At 29.7% G+C, this 13,416-nt stretch overlaps 1 protein-coding gene across 3 annotated transcripts in view; it reads right to left on the bottom strand.

Moving 5' to 3' along the window:
- Window positions 1-599: 599 nt before the first annotated feature.
- The window catches only part of wb (wing blister), a 303,585-nt gene continuing 290,768 nt past the window's right edge, over window positions 600-13,416 (bottom strand). For all 3 annotated transcript variants that reach the window (XM_012291696.2, XM_012291694.2, XM_012291698.2), the window contains 14 exons: window positions 12,951-13,191; window positions 11,754-11,927; window positions 10,923-11,089; window positions 10,615-10,773; window positions 9,961-10,109; window positions 9,527-9,814; window positions 8,824-8,989; window positions 7,969-8,391; window positions 7,045-7,233; window positions 5,917-6,251; window positions 4,949-5,255; window positions 3,968-4,406; window positions 3,455-3,823; window positions 600-2,837 (listed from right to left, as the gene is read on the bottom strand). In XM_012291696.2, the coding sequence (XP_012147086.2) occupies window positions 2,695-2,837; window positions 3,455-3,823; window positions 3,968-4,406; window positions 4,949-5,255; window positions 5,917-6,251; window positions 7,045-7,233; window positions 7,969-8,391; window positions 8,824-8,989; window positions 9,527-9,814; window positions 9,961-10,109; window positions 10,615-10,773; window positions 10,923-11,089; window positions 11,754-11,927; window positions 12,951-13,191 (3,549 nt within the window). In that variant the 3' untranslated portion in view covers window positions 600-2,694. The remainder of the gene's footprint in view (window positions 2,838-3,454; window positions 3,824-3,967; window positions 4,407-4,948; window positions 5,256-5,916; window positions 6,252-7,044; window positions 7,234-7,968; window positions 8,392-8,823; window positions 8,990-9,526; window positions 9,815-9,960; window positions 10,110-10,614; window positions 10,774-10,922; window positions 11,090-11,753; window positions 11,928-12,950; window positions 13,192-13,416) is intronic.

A 13,416-nucleotide genomic window follows, 5' to 3' on the forward strand; every position in this document is an offset into this window, starting at 1 on the left:
TGAAGTAATCGGCGCTTGTGCTTGATATTTATATTTTTCGAAGCAGAGAAATATTATTAGTGAGCTGTTGGTAACCGGCGTGAAAAATAAACGAAACGAAAATTGAAACGCAGAGATAATTACGAAAAAAACGGGATATACATATATAAATAATCGCGCTTACTAATAATAAACAATTACATTTACGTAATAATCCTTGATTTTTATTGTCACGAGGAAAGATGAAGTATATGAAAAAAGAAAAAAACTGGAAAAACTTTATCGAATCGTACACTTGTTCGATTTATCCATGTCTGTAAATATTATGTTTTTATATATGCATAAATGAAACTACTACTCGATGATACATATATTTATTGAGTACGTCAAGTAAAATTTGGGTCATATTTTACTGTTAGCGATCTTGCAGCGAATATGTCATCAATAAAATTTAATAACCCACTTTGCAATAGACTTTTATTCTTTTGCGAATAATAATATTATATATAATATATATATGGAACTAAGTGTGTCTTCTTTGTCTTAATTGGTTGTGTAATGTAAATGTATATATATAATAACTTTTGGAGTACAGAAGAGGGTGAATTAGATGACCATACTTTCTCATTGTTATATATTTTATACACAATAGCGGAGGCGTCATTGTTAATTTTTCTGCATATGTATAATATATTACAATTCAACGAATAAGAAGAAAAAAATACTAGATATAAATATTAAAATATTCCTGTGCAGAACTTGGTCTCTCCCTAACACGACGTATCGCTTAATTTGTTAAGGACACTTTACAGGGCGTTGGATATGACTTCTCCTTCTTTATTGCCCAGGGCCGGCGTGAACACTTCTGGAACCACCTTATCAAATTATACAGAATCAAATGAAACATATTGCATATACATTTCAAGTTTAATACGTTTGTTGCGCGGATTCAAGATTGGAACATGTTTGCAGATTGGAATGATTAAAATTCAAAAAGCTTCAAATTTGTGATGCACAGTAGTTTAGTAACCATATACGCAACTTTGCAAGAGTTGACACGTTTCATTAATTAACCAGAAAATGTTTTTGATAAGCGAATAATGAATTTAGTTGGGCATGTATTATTAAAAATGACAAAATATCCAATGTAAAACAACAAAAACCTAATTAGTAGATAATTGATACCAATTTGTATCAATTTGATATCATAACATATACAGCAAGTTATGAGTTCATGTTTATGAAGTTCTATATTAATTTTTAAAATCATTTCAATACAATTTTACAATAATTATTTTTCTATTAATTTAAAAACTGTTCATTTGTAATTTTATATAACGTACATAAAAAGATTTGCCACCCGTGCCTTAAGTTATTGCCCATTTCATCTATTTATTTAGCTGGCAGTGAATCTCTGAACATTTCAAACTTTAATCACTCCGACCTTCAAACGTTTTAAAGACCAAAACGTTTGTAAATTAAGTACCCATACTGAAGTCTTGAAAAATTTATGACAAATTTTTCACGGATCTTTTAAAACATGGTGTCAAGTTTAGGGGAACCCAATCATGCCGGCCCTGTAATCGCCTTAAATATATTAAAACACTCGATATTTTTACTATCGCTAGAAAAGTACAAAATATTTTCTCGTCTCGTTTCACCTTATTTCCTTTTCTTTTTTAAAATACGATTTCGATCGAGCACATTATCCCATGGCTGTGTGCTCGATCAAAATCGTCGGTTGCGCTTACATAAGTAATAATAAATAGCTTTAAATACTGATGTACAATTGCTTTGTGACTTACAAATGAGTTACAATTAAACTATATGGCAGTGATCTTGCTACTTACAGATATGTCGTGATATTTGCTTTTTTTATAGCGGTTCTACGGATACAACTCGGTGCGAATTTGTGCCATAATTTGTTGAATGCTTTTGTAAATTCGTTTCTCAAACTATGCCTTGCAACATTGTTTTTTAATAATTTTATTTGCATATTTATTTTGTAAAGCATTACGACAGTTTTGAATTTCATTTCTGATGAAAGTCACAGTAACGTATGTGTGTAGGTGTGTGCGTGTGTGAGAATGATATTTTTCGTTTATTAGCATACTTCCAGAATATTGTCATAAATATTATCATTAAAATACCTATTGGAATGGCAATATGAAGTGCAACGAATTGTTTGTACTTTATTATTGCTTCTTAATGGTATGTACGAACATTTTCCAACTTTGAAATACTGTGATGGATAGAAATCTACTAATTAAATTAAGATCAATTAATTTGCTGCAATAGAAAAACAGAAATAATATAAATTTATACTTGATAGTTTTTACTATTTTCAAAATATAAATAATCACATAAATAAGAAGTTATTACTTTGTACAAATTGTAAATATTTAACTTGATTTCTTTTTATATATAACAGAAACAAAATTTTTAGTAATTTTTTATATTCACAATTTTTGCAGCAATAAAGAAACAAGTTTGAGAAACATTGATGTAAATAACTTTGCATGTTAGCATCTTTTGGCTTGGTTTTATATTATTTCTTAACAATTACAAATTTCCCATCACGATATGGCACTTGATCCTGGTGTGAAATTGTATTGAACACACTTCATGAAAAACGTTTCGAGTATTGTGCGTCCTTTGAACAGTCTTTGGAACTAAATTGAACAACTCGGAGGAGTTCACACGTTGTACTGATTATCATTGTACTGGGCAGGAGCTCAGGTGAATATTATGCAATTCGTCCATGTCTGTCCAATCTCTTCTCTCTCCCCCTATCATTACATTTCTTATGCATCCATTGAAGTGATCCCTTGTTATCAGTGTTCCTTTTGGAGCGGAGGCTGAAACATTACAAATAATCTTTATTTACAAAACTGAAGACTAATTGCATTGCATATTCATATTGTATAAAGTACATAGCTAAACTTATTTGACTATAATTTGAACAAGAAATAAACACTTATGTATAACGTTTAGAAAAGAAGTATCTCGTTTCACATACAATATGACTCTAAATACAGTACGTATGATTGTAGATACAGTACGTATGACTCTAGATACAGTACATATGGCTCTAGATACAGTATGTATGATTCTAGATATAATACATATGGTTCCAGACATATGTATGATTTTACATATGATATAATATTAATCTTCAAATATCTTGGTGAAAATATGTAAGACATATTTTATATTTTTAATTTTTAACATATGAATGTCATTTTTTTACTATCCTTATTTTTACTGTGTTTCTCAAGATACTTTTTTGAAATAATTTTTTTGAAAAATATATATCATCTGGTTTTGAGTAAGTAAAGTATACAAATTTTGACAGTATCAGATCATAGGTTAACTGTTTAATATCAAACATAAAGGTAAATATTTAATAAAGCTTAATACTCTCGTAAAGGAATTTAGTTTATATACTAAAGGAGTCGAATAAAAAGGAATTCACCTGGCAAGCCACCAATGTAAAGGGGTCCAGAGACTTTAGAGTCCATTATATGGTAATTGACGTTAGTTGGAAGGCCATACTTTTGGTCCATTTCGTCAACTTTCAGTGCCAACTCTTCATCATTATAAACCGCTTGTATTCTGTGCCATCGATTGTCACAGATCGTGTATGGACTAGTGAAACGTTGCTCTACATACAACGGATTGTTGTCTCCCAGATCGCCTGACATGATCACTTTACCATTGTTCAGTTCCAATGATAATGAGGGTGAATTACCGGGCGCTGTAATTGAAAGCAACACACCCGATAACTCTGACGTTCTGAATTCTAATTGAAGTTCTAGCACGGCACCCAGTTCGAAGTTCCTTTCTGAAAAAGAAAAGGTCATTTTTAAACCATACTTGTATCATGGAAGTGACTTAAAATATTATATACAAAGATTAGTTTGAAAGTCTTGAGTATCTCAGTTAAAATGGCCTTTTTAGGTTTTTAAAATGTATTTGTAATTCTTACTATATATGGCATATGCTTCATCCTGAAAGTAAGCCCCGCTTTCAACGTTCGGGAAACATTGTCCCACATGATAAGCCCTGCTTGTGGAACCAACCATGTCGTATACGTTTCCATTGACCTTCAAACCTCTAATGCATCCTTTCAAGGTCTCTAATTTAACCACAACTTGTTCAGGTATCGCTGTTCCGCTTTCGGGAAGTCCTCCAATGTACATCATAGTCTCTAATCCAATTTTTCTCGGTACTTTGATGGTTCGGGGTGTTTGCGCATCCACCAGTAACGTTAGTTTCCTTTCATTGTGACTGATCACGACATGATGCCAATTGCCGTCATTGAACGGCGTTTTGAATAAGATTTCTTTCTTCTGCTTGCTCTTCACCAAAAGCAGAAGCTGACCGTCTCGTATTACGACCATGAGGTAGTGTTTCGGTTTATTACTCTGAAATAACAATGCAGTTTTTACACTGACTTGTAATAAATTGTAGCCCAAGAAAAAAACGATCATAGTTACAGAAAGATAAAGTTTTAATATTTGAAAGATACTTTATGAATTTAACTTAACTCATTTATAAAAGAGAGGAAGAAGATCACTGAAAACATGTAAAGTACTTAAACAATGAAAGAGATTGAAACATTACTACTACAAATATTTTTCTACTGATCTATCATTTTACTTTTCAGTTTATTTTTTCTTTCCTTTCATCACATATTTTAATTATCTAGTTGGACTCTAATCATTTTTCTATTAACAGTTTCTGACAATAATCATTTCTTCCCGAATTTACAATTCTTTAGCTCTTTACTTGCAAGACTAATATAATTTTTTTTTCTTTGAACATACTACAATTTGATAATTTCTGTCGAGTTCTAGTATGTGTTGCTAAAATCTAAATTTTTAGAATAAACTATAATCGTTTTCTCTTGGACTCCTAAACTGTCTGAATACATTGCAAACTTTTATACGAATAACTTTTTACGTACTGGAGTGATGAACAAGAGTCCATTCGGATAATACGTTCGGAAATCGAACTCGATCGCGTATTTCTTCTTCCAGAATGTTTTAAAATTTAGATAAAGCTGTGTGTGACTGTTTGGTTTGTCTCCGAATTTCAGAGCACCAGGTTCCAGCGAGTAATATGGAACTTTCTGACAACCTTCCGGTTGAGTGGATAGTCCTCTGGATAAAGATGCTGATGGTGTGTAAGTAGGAGGATCTTTTCCCATGCTTGGTCCAGGACGACCAATCAACGCATGGTCGAAACTCACGACTTCGTTAAATCGAATGATTCTGGAAAAATGAGTCTTCAATTATAACTAATTTTTGGTAGGATAAAAGTGCTTAATTTGGATAAAATCAAATTGGAATGTAGTCTACATATGAATTGATTTGGGTAACATTTCTTAGTATGCGATTGCACACATGTTGTTTAATAGCAAAATGAAACAATACACTAAAATATGTAATATCTATAGCATCCATAGGTTTCATTTTAATGTTGATTAATATAAGTTTGCATCTGGTTTATGTAAGCTGCGACTTTTGTCTGGTAGATAAATTTTGAAATTTTATGGGAGTAATTTCTTGAGAAGAGATTTTTGATGCTATGAGATTTTCTTGCGATGATTTTTGATGCCATTAAAGTGTTAATATTTTAAATGTAAATTCTTAAATTGTTAAATAACTATCTCAGTGTGCATTACACAAGGTAATCGACAAAATAATCTTACAAACAGCTAGTTAATTAACTAATGAATTAAAAAATATTTATGAAAAGTTTGCATAAACATTTTCAATAAAATTTACTCTTCAAATGCATCAGGAATTCTTTTTCGTAGTATTTATATCTCATCAAATCGCATCAAACTCTTGATATTTCAGAATCAGTCATCTAATCTGGACTTAATAGAATTTTTATTTGAAACACTGATAAGTTAGATGTTTTACTTACTCCTCGTTAAATATCGCGTCTTTGATTGTACCGTACAAAGGAGTAGTGGTAGAAATCATTTTGGTGTTATTGATAAGTATTGGCAGTCCTCCGAAGAAAAGTCCTCCACTTCCTTCAGGAGCCTTAATGGCGGCACTTCTTGGTAGTCTTCCTGCGCTTTGATAAGCATCGTCTATTCGCAACTCGACGTCTTTCCGTTTTTTAATTATTGTTACCGAATGATACCTTCCATCGTTAAAAGTATCGTTCGATTGTAAAATTAACTCTCCGCTTCCGGCGTTCAAGCGTACCTGTACTTGTCCGTTTATTATGCAAACTGAATAATAATTGTCTCTCTGAAAAAATCGAATAAAATCGAATTTAAGTTTGTAGTAATATACTGCTAGTGTTAATTATTAATATTTTAATGTAGGTTAATAATATATTGGTAGTGTTGACTCATAATATTTTAATGTAGCACAATAATAGATTTCTAGAGTCATAATATTTTAATATATTATGATTTTCTATTATTTAACTCTTAATATTTTAATATAGTATGATAATAAATTTTTAGCGTCAATTTTTAATATTTTAATGTGGAGTAATAATAAATTGCTAGCGTTGACTCTTAATACTTTACGGTAGTACAAAAATAAATTTCTAGATTCAATTTATAATATTTTAATATATTATGATATTAAATGTCTATCATGAACTCTTAATATTTCAATGTAGTATGATAACAAATTTTTAATTATATCTTTTAATACTTTAATGCAACAGGCTGTCGTTATATTACCATTTCAAATAATTTCCTGCTACACAGACTTCCTTGTTGTTAATAATACTTCCTACTACTACTACTACTACTACTACTTTTTTATTGTTAATAATACTTGTTGTTGGTAAAACTTTCCGTCGCTGCAGTTTCATCTGCGGCAATATAACCAAAGTCTACTATTAAACGCGACAATATAACAATCATACAATTTGACAATACAATCTCTTGCAATTATTATAAGAACAACTAATTCAATATGTCATAAATGTAAAAAAGGAAAGTTGTTCTACTGTAAATGAAGTTAATGTTGGAATATAAAAATTGAAAAACAGAAAGCAAATAATAATATTAATAGTTTTACATACAGTGACTTCTTCGTTTCCATGTCGTATGTTATTTATTCGCTCTTCTTGTCCTTCGAACGTTGACAGCAGAAGTGCAGCCTCTGATTGCATTGTTCTAAAAGAGAAGCTCACCGTGGAATTTATTTTACGAAGCGTGTAAGACGAATGCTCCAAATAACCATTTCCATAGAATCCAACTATTTTCAATGGCTGTAAAAAAGGCAAGAATTTTGTATAATTAAAGTTTCATAAAAAATAAGTAATAACAATATATAATAGTCAGTTTTAAAACTGAAATTTAGGGATGCGAGAGTTTGGAGTTCTGGAAATTTGTAAACTTTAGAATTTAGGATCTTGGAAATTTTGGATCCTAAGAATTTTAAGTTTTGGAATTTGGGGATTTAAGAACTGATGGATTTGTGAATATATTTAGAGAATAGATTACAATTTTAAAAACTTGGGAATTTGGTAATTTTGGATTATGAGATTTCGACATCTTAAGATATATGTTTCTGAAAATTTGGGAACTTAAGGGTGTCTCAGAAATTTGTGGAATTTGACCCTAAAAATTTGGAGCTTCAGGAATTTGAGAATTTGGAAATTTTGTGATCAAAGAATTTGAGTAATACACAAATGTCGAATCTTGGAAATTTGAAGATTTGAAAATTTAGAAATATATAACTTAAAAAACTTCAAATTAAGAAAACTATTTATAGTGTTCTCGATTGCACGTCACATATCTATCACTTCTACACGTACAAAAGTCACACACAGAAATAGCAAATTAATATAATAAATAGTGTTTGCAAATCATTGTTTCCATAATAACACACTATTTTCATAATAGCAATAGAAGCTCATATTAAAAAATATTTCACATTTTCTTTAATCTTTATATGCTTCTTTTATTTTGTTCACCCTAATTATATCACCTTATTAACTTACTTTGTTTGCACAAGTAGGTTCAACGCCATAAAACTGTTCATCCATAGGATTATAGCCTTCCTGTCCAACCCTAATATCAGACATGCACCCAAGAAATGAAACTTGCGAAGGTAACATAAGTTTCTCAGCCCGAAAACTCGGTGGGACACCTCCGAAGTAATATTTAGCCTGAAGCAAGTCAGGAATGTCTTCTTTTTTTGGCTGAGGTGTAGGTACAACGATCTTGTTGTACGCGTCATTTGCAACGTTCAAACTACACTTCTCGATGTTCTTACGAAGCTGGTACTGTCTAGTCGCGGTCACTTTTGTCCAATTTCCGGTATTGTACTTGGATTTCGAAGACATCACCATGCTTACATTGCTACCGTAACCAATATGTAGAACTACTTTTCCTTCTTGAAGGAAGATCATGATGTGTTGGTTCTGCAAGAAAATGTGTTCAATTTTAGCTATAACTTTGTTTTTAACATTAGGATAAAGTCTTTTAATGAGACCCACTTCTCTTTTAAATTATAACTCTAGATTAAGAAAGATTAAACTATTCAAATTATTGAGTATTGTTAAGGGACAAATTTAATCAAATTAGTTCAGAAACATTCTGTAATATATTTGACAAATTTAATTGCTAAAGATGTTTAATTGTTTTCAAAGCCAATGGTGTGTGGAGTGTACACATACACTAATGTATGTAGAACATTTGCACACATATACAGTTAGTTATAAAATGAAAGAACATCTCTACACCTTTTGTAAGCTCTCTAACATAAGCTAGGTTATATTAAGACAGGTCTTCATGCTAGGTAACTTTATCCTAATTACTTTATTTTAATACTGATTTTTAGAAAGGTTGCATACGTTGTTTGGATTTATAGCTAGAAACAGTAGGGCGTTTTCGTCATAAGTTCGGAAATTGAAAGATAGTTCAAAGGTATATTTGTTGTATGGTCCTGAAGAGACCCTGTTTTTAACAGCATATCCTTCTCCGTTGAAACTGTACATGTCATCCCTGACATCTTCCACCCTACAATAAACAAATTTCAAATAAGTAAAAGTACAGTATCATAAGTTGGTATAACTTCAAACATAATGTTAATATAACTGTAGTTATATGTATATGATTAACTGTAGTTGCAGATATAGCTAGCATAACTTATTAGAATAACTCTGTTCCAAAGTTACAAAGTCATCATTGTTAATCCTTGCTGCTCTATGACATTAACTTAACTGTATAGCATTATTAACTTAATCTACAATTTTCAGGAGTTGTCATATATTTCTTCATATTTTAACAATTTGAAGAGCAACAAGGTTGAATATGGTGATTTATATTCCAAAGTTACAAAGTGATTATTATTGATTCATACTGCTGTATAGCATTATTAAACTAACTTATCGATATTGTGTCAACAGTTGTAATTTGTTTCTTCATGATTTAGCAACTTACAAAGCAACAATGTTGAATATGAAGGTATTCTAACTTTGGAACGAAGTTACCAAAGTTACTTTAATTGACTTACGCCTTGATTTAAAATTTAATTTACAATGTCTTTATAAATACCCTTCTACACAGGCTTGGCAAGCCATATCTGGTGCAGTTGTGATAAAATTCCAGAGACCTATGGGCTTCCCGTCTAGAATTACTTGGTGCACGCAAGCTGGGAGGCCATTATTCGCAAGAAGTTCTGGTCTTCTTCGTTGAGATCTTGGAATTCCACCTATCCAAACACGATCTGACATGGAGATGTCGAAACGACCATATTCGAAATTCGTTGAATTCATCACGGGGGAATATTTTTCGGACCTTGATGCTTGTTTCCGTACATATAGTTTGCCTAGGTGACGCACTCTGGAAAATACGTATAACAATAAATAAAAAAATAAATATATATAACGTTTATATTAAAATACTTATGTAAAAATAGATACATATACTTCAGTGAATGTACGGATGTTATATGTATTGTATACAATTTTTTTTAGGGAATAGAATACCTCTCAGCTTCAATGCGGTACCAAAATTTATCCTCGCGAAGATCACCACTTTCAATTATTTCAGGATGAACAACGACTCCTGTGCCGCCTCCAACATTCCACACGAACCTTACTCTTCTATTAATGATCTCCAAAGCAATGAAATCATCCTGCAAATAGGTAAACAGTATTTGAATATATTTTAATATTAGCTACAATATGCAAAGGAAAAAGTATGTACTTATGTGCAAAAAAATATGAGGGATTTAAATAGGTAATTTAAGTGTTTAATTTTCATTATGTATTTATAAGTGGGAGAAAAACGTGGCTGTTATTGTTTCTTTGTAACTTTTGCCTTGCACCTAGAGCCCCTGACACAAGACAATATCAAGGTTCTATTATATTGGATGGCTATTGTGCAAAATTTCCGCAAAAAAGCTTCAAAATAATTTTAAACATAAAAGGCTTGTGTAGTGCACAAAAATGTGTGTGTTGGAACATTATAATATTGCTAAATTAAAAGGATTAAAACTAGATATTCTTGCAAAAGGGAATTATGCATAAGATTGTATGTATAACTCTTATTACATTTACTAGTGACTACTATTAGCACCTTAATACTAGTATCATAAAGTCTACTAGTATCTTAAAATCAAATTTATAGTGTATATTTACATTTATGCTACTCGGTAGATAAAACAAGGGACCTTCTTTCTTTCCTCTTGGAAGGACAAACGTCATCACAATTGTATTTGTCGATGATGGTTGCAACGTAGACGGTCTGTAAGATCGAATGCATTCTTTTCCTTCGGCTGATCTCAATGACACCCTAATCTGTAGACAGAATTGATGTTTTAATTAAAAAGAAAATAATAATAATTAAATTTAAATCAATAATAATAGATAATTGATATAATTTCAAACAAATAATGTAAGATTTATTTAAATTATGTTAAATATTATATAAATAATATTATAATTACTCCATCTGCGGTGTTTCTGGCTTCTGCAATTTTATCTTTCAAGTTTTGTAATTTTGTGGCTAAAGTATCGTTCCATTTGTCGAATGCGTTTTTTCTTTTAACAGAAGCATTAGATAAACTTGTTAATTTCGCGTCCGCCTTCTTTATGTTGCTTAATGCCTCGGTTACTGAAAAGGTATTCATTTATTATTTTCATTGAAGTGTGATATAGTGAATATACTACTACAACAATGATATAATTTAAAATTCACAGAATTCAGTGAATTCATGCGATTTATACAATTTTCAGAATTAATAGAATTTATGGAATTTATAGAATTTATGGAATTTATGGAATTTATGGAATTTATTGAATTTATTGAATTTATAGAATTTATAGAATTTATAGAATTTATAGAATTTATAGAATTTATAGAATTTATAGAATTTATAGAATTTATAGAATTCATAGAATTTATGGAATTTATAAAATTTATGGAATTTATAGAATCTGAATACAGCTTTATATTAGTAAAAGATTTTATTTATATCAAATAAACTTGTATATTGTAAAATTTTACAAATTTTGTCTTAACAATTGATTAAATTGTTATTCAATCATATTATTATATCACATCATATTAATTGAATAATATGTTTCTTGTTTGTAACTACCACTTTTTGTACTTCTAACTATTGTAATTTTTTACAAATGAGTACATCAAAGTAGCTGTATAATAACGTTCGTATAAAGATATGTTATTAAAAATCCTTAAATTCATTTTCTCTAAAATCGTGATTATTAAGTTACGTTATTATGGTAGTAAATAAATAATATATAAAGCTTCTTACGTTTTTCACTGGCTAAACTGATCTTTGAATCACCCTCTCTTTTCAATTCATACAATTTTGGTTTCAGTGTATTAGTAATTCCTTCTTTGTAATCGTCGATTAATTTTTGGTTATCTATAATCGTTTCTAGTACTTCCTCGTTATCGTCTAGTATATTCTGAATATTTTCACGCACTGTAAAAAATGAATAACTGTATATTATATTTGTAACACGGTTTTCTTTGTTTTATATTTACATTATAATTATAAATTATGCATACATATAATACAGAATATCCCATTTAACTTGTTAGTCATTCTTTCTAATCGACATTTTCTACATCATAAATTTTTAATTAATGGATATATTCAAGGTAAATTATTATTGTGCATTGCAGTCGAGAAATTGAGATATGAAGATGAAGGTTACCTCAAGGTTATACTTCTCAAGGTTTTATAGTAATCTCTGTTTTTTTTTTAACTGAAACTACATACTATATTTTTGTTATATAAATGAGAAAATATTTTTTAGAACATTTTGTTTGAAATATAACTTACAATTCTAATTTTATTATGATCTTCACTTCGAGTGCACTTTGGTATATTTATAAAGACCTTGTTTATAACAATTGATGCTGATGTGTAGTAAATACTCTGACACGATACATAAGCGCAAATTTTTATTTTAATACACTAACAAATTATTACATAATGTGAAAGAAACAGAAATGGAGATATAACTAATTTCATCATATTTTTTTATAATAGTACAAGTTTACGAAATTTTATGTAATTATTAGAAACTTTTCTATAATTCCGTATAATTATTACAATATTATATAATTTTAATATCTACTAAATACAACAAATAATAAGTAAAATTGCAAGAACTGAAATCCACAAAATGTGCATCCACAAAAATAATAAAAAACAAAGATTACTGTGAAATGTTGGGAAATATGACCTTGTTCTGACCTTCACCCTCTTCAATTTCTTCCTTCAAGTATAATAATTAAAAATCCTTAAAACATTGTTTTGCATTTTATCAAATAGTAAAATAAATAGTTTGTATTTAATCAAATAGTAAAATAATTTGCATAATACCAAACAGTAAAATAAATGAGTAAACGATAACAAATACAAAATAAATAGTAAAATAAGGAAATATAGTTAGGTAGAATACTCTGCAAAGTGATTAAAATTAAATAAAGTACTTACGTTTTTCGCTATCTTTTTGCAACATCTGTAGCTTTACATTCACCTGATTATCCCTGACTCCAGTGTTATTCAAAGTGTTTTTCAGAGCATTTACAGCTTGTTTCTGCAAATCTAGCTGATCGCTAGCGTTCTGTACAATCTTTCCATGACTTTTCGCACTATCCCATTGTGTGGACGAAGCCAACGATATTTTTTGACTTTCGTCCAAAAGCGAGTTTGAGTCGGGTCCATCAGGAAATGCCTAATACATATAATTAGTTATAATAAATATCTTTTATATAATTATATTTTGTATCATTTTATCATAATATATATAATATTTTGTCATGTACTTTCGTAATGTTTAGATATCCATACACTCTAATCGTAGATTTTTTAATTAATAAATACTGCAAATTTATTATACAATAAATTGTTAGTCAAAATTAGTTGAACATTACAGAAATTTGACTTTTACTATTTTTAA

Source organism: Megachile rotundata, chromosome 5 (genome assembly GCF_050947335.1).
Source record: "Megachile rotundata isolate GNS110a chromosome 5, iyMegRotu1, whole genome shotgun sequence".
Lineage (NCBI taxonomy): Eukaryota > Metazoa > Arthropoda > Insecta > Hymenoptera > Megachilidae > Megachile > Megachile rotundata.